This window comes from Dipodomys merriami, unplaced genomic scaffold, assembly GCF_024711535.1.
Source record: "Dipodomys merriami isolate MVZ:Mamm:240054 unplaced genomic scaffold, mDipMer1.0.p SCAF_71, whole genome shotgun sequence".
NCBI classification, from domain to species: Eukaryota; Metazoa; Chordata; class Mammalia; order Rodentia; family Heteromyidae; genus Dipodomys; species Dipodomys merriami.
In genome coordinates, this window is record NW_027206302.1 from 4,594,004 (window position 1) to 4,614,439 (window position 20,436).

At 48.4% G+C, this 20,436-nt stretch overlaps 1 protein-coding gene across 1 annotated transcript; it reads right to left on the minus strand.

Moving 5' to 3' along the window:
* Positions 1-8,714: 8,714 nt before the first annotated feature.
* On the minus strand, positions 8,715-19,301 carry Trappc3 (trafficking protein particle complex subunit 3). Its single transcript, XM_070008718.1, has 5 exons — positions 19,137-19,301; positions 12,286-12,383; positions 11,967-12,066; positions 9,867-10,049; positions 8,715-9,459 (listed from the first exon to the last, which is right to left on the minus strand). Exons 1-5 carry the CDS (start codon positions 19,176-19,178, stop codon positions 9,340-9,342), a joined length of 543 nt encoding a protein of 180 aa, XP_069864819.1. The 5' UTR covers positions 19,179-19,301; the 3' UTR covers positions 8,715-9,339.
* Between the last annotated feature and the right edge of the window lie 1,135 nt (positions 19,302-20,436).

A 20,436-nucleotide genomic window follows, 5' to 3' on the forward strand; every position in this document is an offset into this window, starting at 1 on the left:
TTCACATTAGAACGTGCAACTATGTGAGTGTGAGCTGCGCATAGGGAGGAGAGAGAGGGTGCAACGGATGGGGGCTGTGAAGGAGCACACCCTGCCAGAGTCCCAAGGGCTCCATATAGTCACCCTCCCACCTGTCAGCACATACTCCTGATCGTGTGTGTGTGTGTGTGTGTGTGTGTGTGTGTGTGTGTGTGTGTGTGTGTGTGTGTCCTTGAGCTTGAACTCAAGGCCTGGGCACTGTCCTTGAGCCTTTGTGCTCAACACTAGTACTCTACCTTTTTTTTTTTTGTCGGTCATGGGACTTGAACTCTGAGCTTGGGCGCTGTCCCTGCTCTCTTCAGCTCAAGGTGAGCTCTCTACCACTTGAACTATAGCACCACTTCCAGTTTCCTGGTGGTTTATTGGAGATGAGAGTTTCACGGACTTTCCTGCCCGGGCAGGCTTTGAACTGCGATCCTCAGATCTCAGCTTCCTGAGTAGCTAGGATTACAGGCGTGAGCCACCGGCGCCCAGCTGCTCTACCATTTTGAGCCTCAGTGCCATTTCCAGTAGTTAATTGGAGATAAGAATCTCATACTTTCTTGCCTTGGCTGGCTTTGAGCCATGGTCCTCAGATCTCAGCCTCCTGAAGAGCTAGAGTTACAGGCCTGAGCCACAGGGCCTGGCTCCATTCCTGAATCTTTTGAATCCCTTGGGCTTGGGTCTAAGTGCCACACACCATTTCCAGAAGCTTTCTGCCCAGTGCCCTTCATGGAAACAAAGCTTTAGATCACCCAGATCTGGGATGCCAAGCCTGAGCCCTGTTCCATTGCCAGATCCTATGGTCTTAGTGTTCACTACCATGAGAACACTCCCACCCCAAGGGACCTCTGGCAGCTCAGGTCTCCCAGGACCCAACCTCAGAGGCTGAAACAGCCTCCTCATGACCTTGTGGCTGCAGTGGGCTTGTCTACCAGCCATTGCTCCGTAAGCCTTGGGACAGGAAATGAGAATCCTCAAGCCAGAGTCTGTCTAAAGTCTCAAGACTCACCTCAGATGGGCTGGGAAAGTGGCTCAGTGGTAGAGCACTTGCCTTGCATGCATGAGGCCCTGGGTTCGATTCCTCAGCACCACATAAGCAAAAAGGTAAAAAGCTGGAAGTGATGCTGTGGCTCAAGTGGTAGAGTGCTAGCCTTGAGCTGAAGAGCTGAGGGACAGCGCCCAGGCCCAGAGTTCAGGCCCACAACCAGACCCCCCCCAAAAAAAAAAAGAAAAAGAAAAAAAGACTCACCTCAGAAGTAGGACAGGCCAAACTCCCAGCCAGCATGCACCCCCACCCGCCACCCCCACACCGGCCAGGGACTTCTGCCTTTCCTCTATTTGTGATGGTGTCTCTGTGGGTCTGCTCTCCTACAAGAACCAGTGGCTAGCCATCTCAAGTACTGAGCAGGGGTATCAAAATGGTGGGTGGGCTGGGCGCTGGTGGCTCATGCCTGTAATCCTAACTACTAAGAAGGCTGAGATCTGAGGATCGAGGTTCAAAGCCAACCTGAGCAGGAAAGTCTATGAGACTCTTTTTTTGGGGGGGGGGGTCCGGTCGTGGGGCCTGATCTCTGGGCCTGGGTGCTATCCTTCAGCTCTTCTGTTCAAGTCTAGTGCTCTACCACTTGAGCCACAGCGCCACTTCCAGCTTTTCTTTTCTGCGTATGTGGTGCTGAGGAATCGAACCCAGGGCCTCAAGCATGCAAGGCAAGCGCTCTACCACTGAGCCACCTTCCCAGCCCCCTATGAGACTCTTATCTCCAGAAAACTGGAAATGGTGCCCTGGCTTACGTGGTAAAGCACTCACCTTGAGCTGAAGACCTCAGAGACAGTGCCCAGGTCCAGAGTTCAAGCCCCATGACTGACAAAAAAAGGGATGGGGGTGGATGGTTAAACTGGACCATAAGAAGCCTAGAAGCATCTCAGTGTAGCCCCCTGCAGCCTCGCAATAGCACTGGGTCTTGTGGTTCAGGTATTGGGGCTGCGTTAAGCAGACCAGGGTCTGGAGCCCAGTGTTGTTTCTCTGAGACTGTAAGTAGGTGACCTCATTTCTCCACACCTCAAACTCTAGCTCTGTAAGAGGGGGATAACTACAGTGACAACAGCTGATTCTTGAGGGGCTTGTGCCCATGCCAGGCACTGTGCTGAGCACTCTGTGTGGATTAATTCCTTAACATCTTACCATGATTTGTATTATTACCATCTCCACTTGGTAGATGGGAAAAAGGAGGTTCATAAGGGTTAACTGATTTACCTGTGGTCACCAGCTAGGGAGTGAGCTACAATTTGACTCTAAGCAGGCTAATTTCATCTTTCTTCCTCTTTATTAAAAAATTTCCCCCTGTGTATGCCAGTATTAGGCTGGAACTCAAGGTCCCTGAGCTTTTTTGCTCTATCATTTGAGTCACAGCTCCACTTTTGGCTTTTTGGTGATAAGAGTTTCACAGATTTTCACATCCAGGCTAGCTTCAAACTGAGATCCTCAGATCTTAGCCTCCTGCATAGCTATAGGCATGAGTCAATGGTGCCTTTCTTTCCCTTTAGCACCGTGGTGTAGGGTCTCCTAGAAGAAGCAGTGAGTTCTCTTCACCAAGTGAAGACACAAGAAGATCTGTAATCCAGAAAGAAGGCTACCCAACTCCATCATCATACTGGTGCCCTGATCTCAGATCTCTAGCCTTTGGAACTGTGAGAGATAAATGCTGTTTAAGCCAGAGAGAATAATAACATGATTAATTAATATAACCCTGACACATGGTGATGGCTCAAATAACCAAGCACTGAATAATAAATGCACATATTCATCATTACTAACATTTACAATGGAATCATAACCATTATTATCTAATTCCTGCTCTATCTACAATAGAGCTAGCTGAGATCTAAGGACGGGGTTCAAAGCCATTCAGGCAGTAAAGTCCCCACGTAAGACTCTTACTTCCAAGAAACTATTCAAAAACCAGAAGTGGATAGCCGGGCGCTGGTGGCTCACGCCTGTAATCCTAGCTACTCAGGAGGCTGAGATCTGAGGATCACGCTTCAAAGCCAGCCTGGGTAGGAAAGTCTGTGAGACTCCTATCTCCAATAAACCACCAGAAAACTGGAAGTGGCGCTGTAGCTCAAGTGGTAGAGCGCTCACCTTGAGCTGAAGAGCTGAGGGACAGCGCCCAGGCCCAGAGTTCAAGCCCCACGACCGACAAAAAAAAAAAAACCAGAAGTGGTGCTGTGGTTCAAGTGGTAGAATGCCAACCTTGAGTACAAAGAGGTTTAGGGACAGCTCCCAGGCCCTGATTTCAAGCCCCACAACCAACAGGAAAAGAAGAGGAAGAGGAAAAAGAGGAAGAGGAGGAGGAGGAGGAAGAAGAGGAGGAGGGAGAAGAGGAAGAAGAAGAGGAGGAGGAGGAAAGAAAGAAAAAAGAAAAAAGGAAGGAAGGAAGAAGAAAGAAAGAAAGAAAGAAAGAAAGAAAGAAAGAAAGAAAGAAAGAAAGAAAGAAAGAAAGAAAGAAAGAAAGCCTCTGGCTGTGGCCCCTGGGCTTGGAGCCTGGGAAGACTAGGGTGTGACCCACCCCTTGCCACCCCTCTGTCTGGCAAGCTAAGGAGAGGGATGTTTGCACAGATGTGTGGCCAGGGGCGTGTGAATGGTCTGGGGAGAGGGTGCGGTGCTGGTAAATTCCCACTCCACCAGGAATTCTGCCCCTGACTCCACATCTGCTAGAGGACTGGACTCCTTGTTCCAAGATTCCTGGGAAGTCCTTCCCTCTGTCTAACTCTTCTCCTTCCTTGATTTTGGTTGCCCAAGCCTCTCTTCCAGAGCTGAGGAGCTGGAAACCCCTTCTACAGCCTCCATCCTTCTCCCCACTTCCACCCCAGGGACCTCTCAGCTCCATCTTCAAAAATCCCAGTAATGCGGTAGAAATTAAAGTTACCTTAACTATTCTAATCTTATAACAATTTTGCTTCAATCAACATCTAAATGTGACCACATGTGCCCAGACCACCCAGTGTCCTGGTTGGGGGGAGGGGAGGGAGTATTCTCTTTAGGGGATGGCAGGCAGAGGTCTGCTCTCAGGCATGGCTGGTCCTGGTGTGTGTGTGGGGGGGGGCTGCTGGGGAGAGGTCTCCTGGTCACTGGGCCCTCCCTCTGCTCGCTTCTGGCCTTCTCACAATGAACAACCCTTTCCCCCTCCACCTTCCCAAGGGCAAGGAACATATTCTCCCCAGAAGGTGGGCTGGTGCTCTGGCAGGCAGGGGTGGGGGAGGGCCTGGGGGTGATGCTGCATAGACACATGGAGGCAGGGCTGGCTGTGTGGGAGTCACAGGGGGCTTCCCACTCACAAGAGCTTGCTTTAATGCTCTGTTGGTTGCCCTGAAATTCTAACCATTTTTCTTTCTTTTGCATTTCTCTTTCTTTTTCTTTCTTTTTCTCTCCTTCCTTCCTTCCTTCCTTCCTTCCTTCCTTCCTTCCTTCCTTCCTTCCTAGCTTCCTTCCTTTCTCTTTCTTTCTTTCTTTCTTTCTTTCTTTCTTTCTTTCTTTCTTTCTTTCTTTCTTTCTTTTTTTGGTGAGTCACAGGGCTTCAACTCTGGGCCTGGGTGCTGTCCCTCAGCTCTTCAGTTCAAGGCTGGTGCTCTACCACTTGAGCCACAGAGCCACTTCTGGTTTTCTGGCAGTGAATTGGAGATAAGAGTCTCACAGACCTTCCTACCTGGGCTGGCTTCCAACTAGATCCTCAGATCTCAGCCTCCTGTGGAGCTAGGATTACAGGGGTGAGCCACCAGCGCCTGGCTCTTTCCTCTTTCTTTCTTTCTTTCTTTTTTTCTTTTTCTTTCTTTCTCCTTCCTTCCCTTCCTTCCTTCCTTCCCTTCCTTCCTTCCTTCCTTTCTTCCTTCCTTCCTTCCTTCCTTCCTTGTCGGTCATGGGGCTTGAACTCTGGGCCTGGGCGCTGTCCCTCAGCTCTTCAGCTCAAGGCTAGCGTTCTACCACTTGAGCCACAGTGCCACTTCTGGCTTTTTCTGCTTATGTTGTGCTGAGGAATCAAACCCAGGGCCTCATGCATGCAAGGCAAGCGCTCTACCACTGAGCCACCTTCCCAGCTTTCTTTCTTTTTCTTTTTCTTTTCTTCTTCCCAGTACTGGGACTTGAACTCAGGATCTCATGATCTCCTTCAGCTTTCTCACTCAAGGCTGGCATTCTACACCTCCACTTCTGGCTCTTTTGCTGGTTAACTGGAGACAAGACTTTTCTGCCTGAGCTGGCTTCAAACTATGATTCTCAGAGCTCAGCCTCCTGAGTAGTTAGGATTACAGGTGTGAGCCACCAATCCCCTCTTAACAATTTCTGAACAAAAACTCCACATTGACGTCTTGCATGGATCCTACCAAATTACATGGTTGTATGAAACATGCCCATACACTCCTCTTTTAATGGACCCTCTCCACCTCATACTAATAGCCAACACCTGCTCAATGAACATTTGCATTTCCAGCATCTACATGGTGCTAGAAAGCTAGGCTAGATGCTCAAGATTCAGGAGTGAAAAACACAGACAAGCCTGGCCTCACAAAACTACCCTCTCTACACACTCACTCACGTGCCCATACAGCGGGTGTGCATGGCACTTCCCAGCCCATAAAGCTCATGGTAACCCTCACTGCCAGCTAGAGAATACTCAGTATGTGCCAGGAAATTTACATCCTCAAAACAGCCAGTAAGGTTCGCAGTATTATTCCCATTTTCCAGATTAAAAAGACTGAGGCGGGCTGGGAAGGTGGCTCAGTGGTAGAGCGCTTTGCTTTGCATGCCTGAGGCCCTGGGTTCGATTCCTCAGCACCACATAAGCAAAAAGAAAAAAAGCCGGAAGTGGCGCTGTGGCTCAAGTGGTAGAGTGCTAGCCTTGAGCTGAAGAGCTGAGGGACAGCGCCCAGGCCCAGAGTTCAGGCCCCACAACCGGACCCAAAAAAACAAAACAAAACAATAAAAAGACTGAGGCTTCCCAGTCAAATCATTTGTCTGGTGTTTCGTAGTTCCTAAGTAGCAGGATCAGGACTTGTTTGTCCCTCATTTTGCTTTTCTCTCCTTCCCCACATCTCACATTCAGCTGTTTCCTGGGGCAGAAGCTCGCAGCACAGAGGGTAAGGTCTAGCTCATCTTCACATCCCCCGCCCCTTGGCATAGGACTACAACTGTGTTCAGTGAAGGAGTTTGCACACAGACATACTGCCTGAGGAACACAAGGAAACACACAGTAAAACACAAAAACACACATGAAACATGCAATGCGTTATCTAGTGATGGTATTCCCTTCCTAGTTCTACAGCGTACTTACATGTGCCTCAGTTTTCTCATAAGCAACATGGAAGTAGCGGTTGTTGTGGCTGCTCAGTGGGGAGGGACTGTGAAGTGCTTAGCCCATTCCTGGCACACAGCCACTCTGCCACACAAGTTAGCTGTGGCTATGATAACATGAGTCCCCGCTCACACAGGTGCTGGACCCACCCGCGCTGTCCTCTCAGCCCTCCTCTAGCCTACTTGGGGTACAGATGTCCTCATGGCTGACAGTCCCAGCAGAGGTGACAGAATGAGCGGCTACTTTCCTGCATCCACCGGGGTGAGGGAGTACTGCTCCTCACCAGCTCTGGATTCAATCAGGGAAGGCTTCCTGGAGGAGGCCTCTACCCCAGCTGGTTAAGGGAACCGGGTCCAAGCACGAGGGTGCTGCTGTCCCTCCTGTGCTCCTCAAAACACCCCCCCAACTTCTGCTACAGCAGCGGCTCCACCTCCTTCCCACAGCAGAAACTTTCCCCTCTCCTCCGCCAGAGCGCAAATTGCCCCCAGGAATGTGCTGTATCCCACAGCTCCCCTGGCAGTGGCCAGCGGCTGTCCTGGGGTCAGGCCTGGCCTTACATCAAAGACTCGGGTTCGGTAACAGCATGCCTCCTCGCTGGCGGCCACCCTCCCCTCCCTCTCACCACCCCATTCGCTTCCAGGGAACAGCACATGGTAGCACTTAAGCACAGGAGGATGGAGGATGCTTTTCCTGCACTCCCCCCCCCACGGGCCACAATGGGCTACTTGTTAGGAGACTATTTTAATTTTATTTAATGCAATTTCAGCTCCTAGGGCCTGTGTTGCCACTGCTCCGTGGACTTACTTGGATGCCTGGTACAAATTCAGGGGAGGCCAACCTCCCAGAAGGTGTAACCTGACTATGGAAACTTCATAGGGGTTGGGGTCTAGGGAAGGAAGGGGGCTCTTACATCAGCGGCTGGGGCAGGGGGCCTGCACACCCATTCAGGAAGTGGGGGGTGGGGGTTAGGGGCGGGCTCAGAGCTTGAGAGTTTGGAGTGTAAGCGAGCCAGACATCTTGGCCAGAGAGTTCTTCCCATACCCTGGGTTCGGCAGGCAAGCAGTCAGCCTGGCAGCTGTGTGAGCTTTGCTTTCGGGGGTCATGGCTGTGATTAGGGGAGGGGGACACTCCCAGACTCTGATTTAGACTCTGAGATTTGCCCATCAGGTGCATCTTCTAGCAAATTCAGAAAGCCAACGGTCCAATGTTTCTTTCTGGCACAGTAGGGTGGTGATCTGGAGACCCCTGGTGGCCAACGGCTGCAGAGCATCTTTTCTACAGCATCTGCTCTAGACATATATAAACTACAATCCCCCAGCTGCTGGGGTGGGCAGGGCTGAAATTTGTTGTTTGGAAATTCTAGAAGATGGGGTGTTTCAGATAGTCCTGCAATTCCCAGTCCCTTTACTTCCCTCAGTCCCTGTGTGACAACACACAATTGTGGAACCGTAGCTATGAAGGCTTGTTTCCATAGCTCATCAGCCCTGTAAGACTGTCCAAGTTTAATTCTAGGAAATATTCAAAATCTCATGCCACCTAAATGGCTAGCAGAAAGTAGCCTATGACATAGGAAGAAAGGTGACACTTCCTCCTGAAGAGAATTATATAGGATTAACTACAGAAAGCTTCCCACAACTGGACTCCAGCATTCAGTCCCTCAATCTCATTCATTCATTCACTTGGACTCAGTCTTGCACTGAATGCTAAGAATACAGTTGTCCAAAATAGAGGGCTTGTCATGGGGTCTTATAACTGTATGTGGAAGGAGGGTTAAAGAAGCTCAATGAAGGAGGACTAAAAGTGACCATTTCTCTTTGGTGGCCTCCCCTCTAGAAACAAGTCCTGAACACACACTGCCCCCTTACTGGAATCTCAAGCCTGGTCCTACCCTCAACCAAGCCACACTTGTAAGTACAATATATTTTTAAGTAGCTCCCCTCATCCCAGGCCTATCTATTAACTTGGGCAAGGCCAGGAGTCTAGTTTTCCCTTACTCTGCCTGGATTGAAGGTGCTAGGCCAAGAATAGCACTACCAAATATAGCCATAAACAGTCTTGCTTCTTTCAAACCTCTGTAAGGCGGAGAGGAATCACACAATGACTTCTCTTCTCTCCCTAGTACTAACCAAGCTTCAGAAAAGCAATGCCATTGAGAGCATGAGCTTTGCAGTTGGCTCAGGTCTGAGCCCTGGCATCTCCACTTAGCAGTGGTATGACTTTGTGGCCTAAGAATGGAAGAGCTCAATACAGTATGTAACGTACAGTGAGCGACACGGGGCAAGTACTCAACACGAGTTTAGTGTTTCTAGTCAAATCTTCCATGCTGAACAGAAAGAAACCAGGACACGATTGGGATTTCACTCAAGAATGTGTCTTTATTGAAGAATTTATAAGAAAAAGGACAGACCCTCTGTAAAAAGAGGAGATGCTGCCTCCAACAGCAGGGGGAATGAGGCTGGGAGGCTTCCCAGAAGTCGGTGTTTCTGGTATGACTGGCTCCCATGTCCTGGCAAGCACTACAGCGTGTCACACTGCGCCGAGAAATTCCTACCCACACCCTGCTATCCTTCCCCCAACAACCCCAGATTCCCTACTGCCATTTGTCAATGGCTTGACGAAGGCCAAGGAATAGATGTGCCAGGTTTGTCTCTCAATGGGGTCAAAGTAGATTTTGTGCTGGAAAATGTACAGGAATGTAAAATAGTTTGAGTTCTTTCTAGTCCAACCAAGGACAATTACATCCAGCCCCTTTGAAGGGGAAGGGAGTGAAGAATTTCCCTTCTGAATGTGCATACTTGTGGTGTAAATGGACTATACCAGTCTGCTCTTTATTAGCATGGAGAATGGAAACAAGGTTAGAAGAATATAGAACATCGATATTAAAGAGTCACTGAGTTCCAGGGAGCAGATGGAGCACTGAGCCTTTCTGCTTCCAAAAAGTCCTCCCGCTGGCTACCTCTTGTCCTGAGAATGGTCATTCTTCTCCAGCTGGGAGATTGTCTTCAATCCTTCTGATGAACCGCATCCGTATTTCTGTCACGCCATCTCCTTTCAGGGTGTCCTGGACAAACTTGGCCTCCACGGCCATCTGAACCTGGGGACAGCAGAGAAATGCAAGGGCAGATGCCACAGCCTTGGGGTAGGCTGTGCCTGACCCCAGAGCACTCAGAATGGCAGGTTGGTTCCCACAGGACTGCCAGCTCCAGCATCCCACTGCAGAAGACCGTGGTCCCAATAAGGAGATTGTTATCATGTAAGCCAATCTAGCAGTAGGGAGTGTGTGGGCCTGGGCTGTGAGGACGGACGACACCACCTCTCAGCCCAGTAGGTCAGGATCACCACCATGGAGAGATGTTCCACTTGGATCCCATCTCAGCATCACTACCATCTCAGGCAGGAAAAGGCTGGGAAGAGCCGAAGCCCCTTTCTCTCATTCAATCAAACATTTTCCCAACCCTTACCACAGTTCAGATATCGCAAAAGGTAAAGAGCTGCACTCACCATCTCCAGGGCTCCCCGCAACACACCACACAAGAGATTGGAATAAATAAGAGATGAGTGGTTATCAGGAAGTTCCACAAAGTCCACCAAGGGGTTGTTTTCCAAAATGAGGGAGAATTCATCACCAGCTGGGCTCCAATTAGTGATGCTTGGAGTGATGCCCAAGTACATCTTGAATGCCACCTATCAGGAGACACACAATAGCACTATGGGAAAAGGCCAACAGAAACAGCAATAAGGGCCATGCACTGGGGGCTCACGCCTGCAACCAACAAAACAAAAACAAGAAAGAGAGAAACTGTAGGGCTAGGAATCTGACTTAGTGGTAAAGTGCTTTCCTAGCATGCATGAAGTCCTGGATTCAATTCTTCAGCCCCAGGACTGGCCAAAAGAAAAGAGAAGGCCAGGGACCGGTGGCTCATGCCTATAAACCTAGCTACTCAGGAGTCTGAGATCTGAGGATCAGGGTTCAAAGCCAGCCCGGGAAGGAACATCAGTGAGAGATTAGAATCTCTAATAAACCACCAGAAAACTGGAAATGGCGCTGTGGTTCAAGTGGTAGAGTGCTTGCCTTGAGCTGAAGAGCTCAGGGACAGGGCCTAGGCCCAGAGTTCAAGCCCCATGACTGACAAAAAAGAAAAAAAGAAACAAAGAAAAAAAAGAAATTGTAGTAAGGATGGTGACCTGAAGGAGAGATGAAGCTCTAAGTTTTAGATATTCATGGCAAAAGGCAGAAACACTGTATACAGTTGCACATGACTCTCCTTCAAGGCATTATATAGTCAAGCAACAACTCACTCTCTGTGTAGAAAGGACCACTGACCACCTGAGGGTCAAACATCCTGAACCAGCATCTGAGCTGAGCAGACAGGCCCCTAACCTCTCTGTGTACTTGCTAGGTAGGTACACTAATGCTGGACCATACCTTCAGCTAGGGACCCACATTCTTGAAAGTGAATAGTCACAAGTGGAATTATTCTCAAGATATCTTTCTCTATCTACCACTCCTAATCCTCCCCTCCCCTCATAAAGCTTTCTTCACTCTCAATCCTCTTTAGGATTTGAGTATGGCCAGCATGCTCACATCTGAAGGAACGATCCTTTAGGTAAATGTCACAGAGCTAGAGGTGTCATACCATTTAACACCATAATATACAGCACTAGTATTAACAATAGTAATCACTGTATGTGCAATACTACTACATGAAGAGCATTCATTTTACCTGAATGCTCATGCCCGTTACTCCTTACAACAAAACTTTTACTTTCTTCATTTCAAGGTGAGGTAACTGCCAATTAAAGAGGTTAAAATAAACTCACTGAGAACCCAGAACCAGTAAATATTGGAGCTAGAACCTGAAGCCATGTTTCTCTGAGTCTAAGATCTGTATTCTTTTTGTTTGTTTGTTTTTTGGGATCCAGTCATGGGGCCTGAACTCTGGGCCTGGGCACTGTCCCTCAGCTCTTCAGCTCAAGGCTTTTTTCTTTTTGCTTATGTGGAGCTAAGGAATTGAACCCAGGGCCTCTGGCATGCAAGGCTCTACCACTGAGCCACCTTCCCAGCCCTAAGATCTGTATTTTTACTCCCCAAGCTACTCTACTCCATCTCCACAGCGAAGAGTTCCGGCTTTAATCCACAGGGATGATCCAAACATTCGTCCCTCTTTCTTTCTTTCTTTTTTTTTTTTTTTGTCGGTTGTGGGGCTTGAACTCTGGGCCTGGGTGCTGTCCTTACACTCTTCAGCTCAAGGCGAGCGCTCTACCACTTGAGCCACAGCGCTACTTCTGGTTTTCTGGTGGTTTATTGGAGATAAGAGTCTCATGGACTTTCCTGCCCTGGCTGGCTTTGAACCGAGATCCTCAGATCTCAGCCTCCTAAGTAGCTAGGACTACAGGTGTGAGCCACTGGCACTGGCATTTGTCCCTCTTTCAAGGTCTGTTATTCCCACCCCACTGGAATGCTTGGTGCTTCCTTAGCCTAAAGAGATGCCCAATTGGTCTTTGGGGAGATTAAGGAGCTCTCACAGGGAGACAGAGAGCAGTGAGCAGTGTTTCCCAATGGGTATCCTTTGGCATGGCCAGGTGGCCCAGGATAATAACCTTGGCAATGACATCTGCAGTTTCCCGAAAGTCATGGCATCTCCCAACATTTGACCGTGCCAAGAAATCTTCAATCAGCCGAACTCCAATGTTATAGCCCCTGGGAAGGAAATTAGAGAACAGGCTGTTAGGGGGCCTAAATGTCTTAGCCTACAAATAAGACTGTTATTTATATAGGGAAAATAGGGATAATCTCAAAATATCCCAATAAATGAGCTCAGTGGAAACTGTACCCCAAACCTGTCAGGGGTGTAAAGGATGATGCAGACAGAGCGCTAGGGAGCCCCACTCCTATCTCTCTGTGAAGGCGCTCACTCACATTTTATCCAGCTGCTTATTGACATCTTCATCATTTTCATAGTCCTTGCACAGCTGAGTGACAAGAGCCCCATAGGTCAGGGTGAAGAGCTCAGAGCTCTAAAAGAGATTCAAAAGGCAATCAGGACCAAGCAGAACAAATGGGAGGGGATGGTGAGAGTCTGGACCAACCTTGATACCACTACTGAGGAAGGTCACCAGGCAGCCTATGCCTACAAGGAAACACCACACTGTGGAGAGCCTGGGGGATGTGGTCCCTAAGGTCCACAGGTCAGGAACCTCATTCTCTGGGCAGCCACTCTCACAACACACTTGCCAACCTAAATCTCCTCCACAGCTGCCAAGGCTAAGTATGGCCACCTGAATCCAATGTGGGGGTAGTTACTCATTAGACTCTGTGAAAGATGGGCCAGAAGCAGACATTTACAGACTACCTCTGTAGTGTTGCCAGGTGTGACCAATGGTTTCCCCATATCATAGGCCCTGACCTAGAGTTAAGCCGTTTTGCCTCCCATAATAAAGTACAGAACAGAAATGACTCCCACTGTAGAGAAGAGGACACTGAGATCAGAATGACTAAATAATCTGGCCAAGGTTAAACAGCTAATTATTGACAAAGGTTAATTCTAAGGAACAAAACCCCAAAATTACCTTGCCAGAGTTTATTGTATCCCACCTCAACAAAAACAAACAGGAAAAAAAAAAAAAAACCTAGATGCACTAGAGTCAAAGAAAATCAATTCTGGGATTAGGAAGCTCTTTGAACTCAACTAAAACAGTCAGACCAGGGTGTCTCCAAGAGACATTTACCAAATATGGCGATCAAAGAGAAGCTATTAAGGGGGGAATGATTTTTTAGTAAAGTCAAGTGCTTGGCACCAGAATGGCTTGGACATGAATGGATGGAGACAATCCAGCAGTTACCAGTCCGAAGAGTTGGCGCTACTACATTAAATCAGGAGAGCTTTCCTTCCATTATTAATGAGCCCTTGGATGGAGACAAGAGCCTCCAGCTACCATGATGCCAAATAACATGCAGATCACAGTGCTATCAAGCACCTGCTGTGTGGTTGCCCCCAGTTTACCAATAGGGAAAGTCAAACTCCTGGACAGTGATCCATGGTCACAAGTCAATATGCCTGGGATCTGGGAATGGAATCCCTCAACCAGGTTCTCCACACCCTCTGTTAATTTGCAAGTCTGTCTCTATCTTCAGTCATGAACCAAGCCAACAACATAAATACATAACTTAAAGGTCTTTGTGCCAGGCACTGGTAGCTCACACCTGTAATCCTAGCTACTAAGGAGTCTGAGATCTGAGGATCACAGTTCAAAGCCAGCCAGGGCAGGAAAGTCTATGAGACCCTTACCTCCAATAAATTACTCAGAAAACCGGAAGTGGCACTGTGGCTCAAGTGGTAGAGCACTAGCTTTGAGCTGAAGAGCTCAGGGACGACACTCAAGCCTAGAGTTCAAGCCCATGACCGACAAAAAAAATAAAATAAAAGGAGAAATAAAAGGTCTTTGTACTTACAAAATAGGCGTGGTACTATGGCTCATGCCTATAATCCTAGCTACTCAGGAGGCTGAGATCTGAGGATTGTGGTTCCAAGCCAGCCTGGGCAGGTAACACTATGAGACTTATTTCCAATTAACCACCAGAAAACCAGAGTGGCGCTGTGGCTCAAGTGGCAGAGCACTCTCCTTGAGCTGAAGAGCTCAGGGAGAGCACCTAGGCCCAGAGTTCAAGCCCCACGACCCATAAAAAAAATAATAATAATGGTCAGTAATACTTGAAAATTTTCAGAATGTCTCGTGATAGTTTCTCACTAACCCTCATAATCACAAGACGCAAGGTTGGCATAACAAGCATTATATTTATTATACATTTTACAGATGACAGGCTAAGAAACATGTTCAATAGCCTCCTGAAAACTGAGCCCTGTACTAGAAAAATCTTTGTTACTGGCTGGGAGTGTGACTCAAGTGGCCGAGTACCTGCCTACCAAGTGTGAGTTCAAACATCAGTACTGCCAAAAAAAGAAAAAAAAACAAAAAACCTTCTTTGTTATCCTAAGTCATTGTTACCATACTTTAAAGTTTTTCTCATCTGTAAAATGATGACATTCTCCATCCTTCAGGGTTACTGGCTGCTGAGGGTAGGCTCCCAAAGGATCATTGTCACAACCTGGTGACCACAAAGAGGATCATGTGACAAGCTCTGAGTAGGCACCAAGCAAGTGAATGAGACAACAAACTAAAACCATCATTCATTCAACTGTGTATCAGATGACCAGTGTCAGGCATCTAGGTGCAAGGAATGGAACCAAACAAATCCCTGCCCTCCTCCTTTACATTCTCATGGGGAAGACTGAAAATAAACAAAGGACTGTATCATTCATTATGAAATACTATGTAAAATTAAAGAGAGCATATAATGAAGAAAATGAGCAAAGAAAGAACAGAGAAGTAGGCAGGTTGCCAGGGAAGGCTTGTTCTGAGGATGTTAACAACTAGGTAACTGAATGAGATGAGAGTGGGCTAGATGATTATCTGAGAGAGAGGAGTTAAGCAGAGAAAATGACAGTTTCAAAAGCCTTGAAGATGAGTACAGTGCTGCACTTCTCTACCTCGTTTCAAGAAAGAGGGGGAAGGTGAAGACTTGCAGGCTCATGCTAAAGTGAAAGTAAAGAGTTCAATACTGGAGCTGGACACATTGGCTCACATCTATAACCTTGGCTGCTCAAGAGGCAGAGATAAGGAGGAGAGAGGTTTGAAGCCAGGTCAGGGAGTGAGAACCTCATCTCCAACAGGAGTTGTGGTAGTTCATGCCTGTAATCTCAGCTGCACAGGAGGTAAAATAGGAAGATTAAGGTCTGGGCCCCTGCTCTGGCAAAAACACAAGACCTTACCTGAAAAATAACTAAAGCAAAATAGGGCTTGAGTGTGGCCCAAGTGGGTAGAGTGCCTAGTTAGCAAGCACAAAGCCCTGAGTTTAAACCCTAGTATTGAAGCTAGGTGCTGGTAGCTCACACCTGTAAACCTAGCTACTTAAGAGACTAGGAAGATCGTGGTTCAAAACAGGCCAGGCAGGAAAGTTTGTGAGATTCTTTTTTTTTTTTTTCTTTTTTTTGTCGGTCGGGGAGCCAGATCTCTGGCCTGGGATAGCTCTGTGAGATTCTTTTTTTGTTTGTTTTTGTTTTTTGGGGGTCTAGTCGTGGGGCCTGAACTCTGGGCCTGGGCGATGTCCCTCAGCTCTTCAGCTCAAGGCTAGCACTCTACCATTTGAGCCACAGTGCCACTTCCAGCTCTTTTTTTTTCTGCTTATGTGGTGCTGAGGAATCAAACCCAGGGGCTCATGCATGCAAGGCAAGCGCTCTACCACTGAGCCACCTTCCCAACCCCCTCTGTGAGATTCTTATCTCCAATTAAGTACCAAAAAAAGCTGGAAATGGAGCTCTGGCAACAGTAGAGTGCTAGCCTTGAGCAAAAAAGTTCAGAGATAGTGCCCAGGCTCTGGGCTAATTAAAAGTTCAACACTGATTTCAGGTAGAAAAAAAAAATGTACAAAAATGAGAAAATAGTGAAGTAAGGACTAGCCAGGCACAGTGGCTCAGGTATGTAATCCTAGCTACTCAAGAGGCTGAGATCTGAGGACTGCCATTCAAAGCCAACCCAGGCAGGAAGAAAGTCTATGAGACTCTAAGCTCCAATAAACAACTCAGAAAAAGTGGGAAGTGGCTCCAATGGTAGAATGCTAGACTTGAGCAAAAGAAGCTCAGGGACAGAGCCTAAGGCCTCAGTTCAAAGTCTCCGCTCATATAGGAAAAGGAGGAAACAAACACAAATCCCTTGGATTTTCTACTATCTCATCTCATCTTAGGTAGGCAACATGCATCCATTTCATAGATAAGGAAATTAATAATCAGTTGATGGGCTGGGAAGGTGGCTCAGTGGTAGTTTGCCTTGCATGCATGAGGCCCTGGGTTCGATTCCTTAGCACCACATAAGCAGAAAGAGCCGGAAGTGGCACTGTGGCTCAAGTGGTCGAGCCGTAGCCTTGAGCTGAAGAGCTGAGGGACAGTGCCCAACCCAGAGTTCAGGTCCCATGACCAACAACAACAACAACAAAAAAAAAGAATCAGGGGCTGGGAAGGTGGCTCAGTGGTAGAGCGCTTGCCTTGCATGCATGAGGCCCTGGGTTTGATTCCTCAGCACCACATAAGCAAAAAGAAAAAAGCTGGAAGTGGTGCTGTGGCTCAAGTGGTAGAGCACTAGCTTTGAGCTGAAGAGCTGAGGGGTAGCGCCCAGGCCCAGAGTTCAGGCCCCACGACCGGACCCCCCCCCCAAAAAAAAAAAAAAGAATCAATTGCTAAGCAAGAATTCTAACCAACGTCAAAACTTTCTCCTTTACATAATTACATGTTTCTTAGCAAAACAGTCTCTTCTTTTAAATTACTGATACTTCCTAAAAACATTGAATTTTCTTCCTTTCTTTTCTTTCTTCCTCTCTCACTTTCTTTTCTTGGAGGTGGGTGCTAGGGATCAAACCTAGGGCCTTGTGCATATGACACAAGCATTCTACTGATGAGCTACATTCCCAGCTCCTAGGTAGGACTTCTCAACCTGTAATCCATGGATTTATTTTAGGGGGACTATAAGTCTCTGGAAAATGTAAGTAAATGTGTGTGGGATTTTTGTTTTTGCATTGCTGAGGATGAAACTCCATTTCAATCACAGTGCACGTTTGTGTATTTATTTGTTTTTATCTGGGTTCCTCCCCTCCCCTGATTGTGGGGCCTGATCTCTGGGCCTGGGCGCTGTCCCTCAGCTCTTCAGCTCAAGGCTAGCACTCTACCACTTGAGCCACAGCGCCACTTCCAGTTTTCTGGTGGTTAATTAGAGATAAGAGTCTCATGGACTTTGCTGCCCGGGCTGGCTTTGAACTGCGATGCTCAGATCTCAGCAACCTGAGTAGCTAGGATTACAGGTGTGAGCCACCAGTGCCTGGCTGTATTTAATATTTCTGGGGAAAGATTTGATGTTATCATCAGTTTCTCCAAGGTGTCCAAAAACCGGGCACTGGTGGCTCAAGGCTGTATAGCCACTTAGGTGGCTAAGATCTGAGGATCATGAATTGAAGTCAGTCCAGGCAGGAAAGCCCATAAGACTTTCTTCATCTAACTACCACAAAAGCCAGAAGTGGAACTGTGGCTTAAGGGAGTACAAAAGCTCAGGGACAGCACCTAGGTCCTGAGTTCAAAGCCCAGGATTGGCACAAAAAGAAAGGTATCAGAGAAAGCGCAGATATAACAGCAGGACTTCCCTGAGGGTTTCCCATTTCTTGGTGACTGTTGCAGGTGTAAGATGCAAATGGTGTGAGGAAAGCTTAATCATTCTGTCTAGATTAGAATCAACACAGGCTCCCTGGTATGTCCAGCATGCAACCTCAGAAACTGGGTTGCTTTTAGTCTTTGGTGCTGGAGATTGAACCGAAGGCCTCCTGCATTTTCATTCTACCTCTGAAGTACACTCTCAGGCCCAGGGACTCAGTTTTTAATCTCAAAACAAAGTTCTACAAGTAAGAATATGCTAAAGAAGCCGGGTGCAAGGGCTCAAGCCTGTAATCCTAGCTATTTAGGGAAAGGCAGAGACTGGGGATGACAGTTCAAGACCAGCCTGAGATACGTCATCTCAACCAATGGCTGGGAGCAGTGATGCACACTTGTTATGCCCAACAACTGTGAAGAACCAGCAGGAGGATCATCACAGCCTCAAGGTGACACCCTACCTCAAAAATAACAAATGCAGCTGAGGTACTGGTGGCTCAGGCCTCTAACCTAGCTACTCAGGTGGCTGAGCTCTGAGGATCAAAGCCAGCCGGGGCAGAAAAGTTCTAGTGGGAGACTCTTATCACCAATTAATCACTCAACCAAAAATAGTGCTGTGGCTCAAAGTGGTAGAGCGCTAACCTTGAGCAAAAAAGCTCAGGGACAGTGCCCAGGCCCTGAGTTCAAGCCCCACGACCAGCAAAAAATTTGTTAAAATAACAAATGCAAAAAGGGGCTCCATTGGTACAGCACCTGCCTAGCAAGCATGAAGCGCTGAGCTCAATCTCCAGTACTTTGGGGGGTAAAAAGCCAAAGAAAAGGAACACCTGCCATGAAAGCTACTTAGCTTGAAGAAAAATATTATCTACCTTACTGTGTAGAAACAGCCCCAAACTTTAGGGGAACAAATGGTGTCCCCGTATTTCCAGGACACGAAGGTTCCTTTGCTACCTCCTCTCCCCAGGGGAGAGGCCCCACTCACTGCTGATTCTGGCCCACCTTATTTCACTGGTCAGGAAGTTCCTCTTAACAAGACCAAAGTGTGAGCTCCTCCCACCATGCCCAGGCCATGGTGAGCGCCATTACCTCTGGAATTGGAGAGACAAGGGCTCCGATCCGAACTCTTCCTAGGTGTAAATTGAGGCATTACATAACCTCTCTGAGCGGTAAAAAGGCACATCATCATCCACCTCGTCAGGTTACTAGGCGGATGAAATGAGATCAAGTGCGTGGCCTGGGGCCAAACGCTCCGAGACCATAAGTGGTAGTTACTGTTATTACCGTCGCTGTTGTTGGTCTAGCATAGAGTGGCATGCAGGGGTCGGGAGAGGGGCGTCTCCACAGGCTGCGTAGAGGTCGGGGTCTATTCTACGGTCCCTGCCCCGCCCCAAGCGCGACCCCCGCCCCTCTCCCCCCGGGCTGATCCACCAGGCGACCTCCTCACCTCCCGCACCGCGCTAGGCCCCACCCCCGGAACGCCTCGGTTCCGCCCCGCCCGCAGGGGTCACGCACTCCAAGTTACCATTTTCTTGCTCTCGGTGCCACGGTTCGTCTGTCTCGACATGGTGCCGGCTACTCTGCGGCGCGTCGCCTCGCCGAAGACCTTTCTGGTGACCCCTCTGGACGCAGCTTCAACCCAGACACAGCCCCTGAGCTCCGGGGTTGTGCGGCTTTTCCTGACTGCGCTTGCGTGACCTGCCGCGAAGTACCATGGGACTTGTGGTCCAGCGGACCGCACACTACTACATCCTACAGGCTCACCGGAAGCCCCGCCTCTCGTGCAGTGAGACTACAACTCCCGGAACACCACGCGTTCCAAGCCCTGGTCCATTAAACTACATTCTGGCCGCTAGGTGGCGTCCGCAGCTTGCGGTAGTCCTCCACCGTCCACGCAAGCTGTCGCTCTCTGCGCCCTCCCCCAGGCCTGGCTCAGAAATGATTTCCAAATTCCTCTCTCTCGGGTTGATCTTGCAAAGTCGCTTTCAAACTGACTTCTTTCTCTGTGGCTGCCATTCAACTCTAGAATCTCCCAAGATATCCTTTAAAAAAACAAAAAACACGAAGCCAAGCTCCGTGCTCAGGCCTGCAATCCCAGCTGCTCAGGAGACTAAGGTCTGAGAACCCCAGTGCAGTAAAGTCTCTGAGACTCTTCTTTTGTCGGTCCGTGTGGCCTGAACCTGGCCTGGGTGCTGTCCCCCAGCTCTTCAGCTCAAGGTGAGCGCTCTACCTCTTGAGCTACAGTGCCACTTCGGACTTTTTCTATTTATGTGGTACTGGGAATCGAACCCAGGGCCTCATGCAGCCTTCTACCACTGAGCCACCTTCCCAGCCTCAAGTCTTTGAGACGCTTATCTCCAATAAACTCAAAAAAAGTGGAAGTGGCTCGGCTCAAGGGTAGAACACTAGCCTTGAGCACAGAGAGGCTAAGGGACAATAACCCAGGTCCTGAGTTCAGCTCTAGGACTGCACCCCAGAAAACAAACAAAAACGCGCAATGGCTCATTTTGGAGATCTAGCTTCATTATAAACGTTTTGAAGGGCTGGGAAGGTGGCTCAGTGGTAGAGCGCTTGCCTTGGATGCATGAGGCCCTGGGTTCGATTCCTTAGCACCACATAAACAGGAAAAAAAAAAGCCAGAAGTGGCACTGTGGCTCAAGTGGGAGAGCACTAGCCTTGAGCTGAAGAGCTGAGGGACAGTGCCCAGGCCCAGAATTCAGGCCCCATGACCAACCAAAAAAAAAAGTTTTGAATAACAACCTACTCTGTGGTCAGGCATTTTGTTAGTGAGTTTCTCTTCCTCTGCCATCTGTTCCCAAACCCCA

Excerpts from the sequence above, each read along its gene's own strand:
- Trappc3 (XM_070008718.1), bottom strand. The coding sequence starts at position 19,178 with ATGTCGAGACAGACGAACCGTGGCACCGAGAGCAAGAAAATG. Across the intron at positions 12,384-19,136 it reads GCACCGAGAGCAAGAAAATG|AGCTCTGAGCTCTTCACCCT; the intron begins GTAACTTGGAGT and ends AATCTCTTTTAG. Across the intron at positions 12,067-12,285 it reads AATAAGCAGCTGGATAAAAT|GGGCTATAACATTGGAGTTC; the intron begins GTGAGTGAGCGC and ends TTTCCTTCCCAG.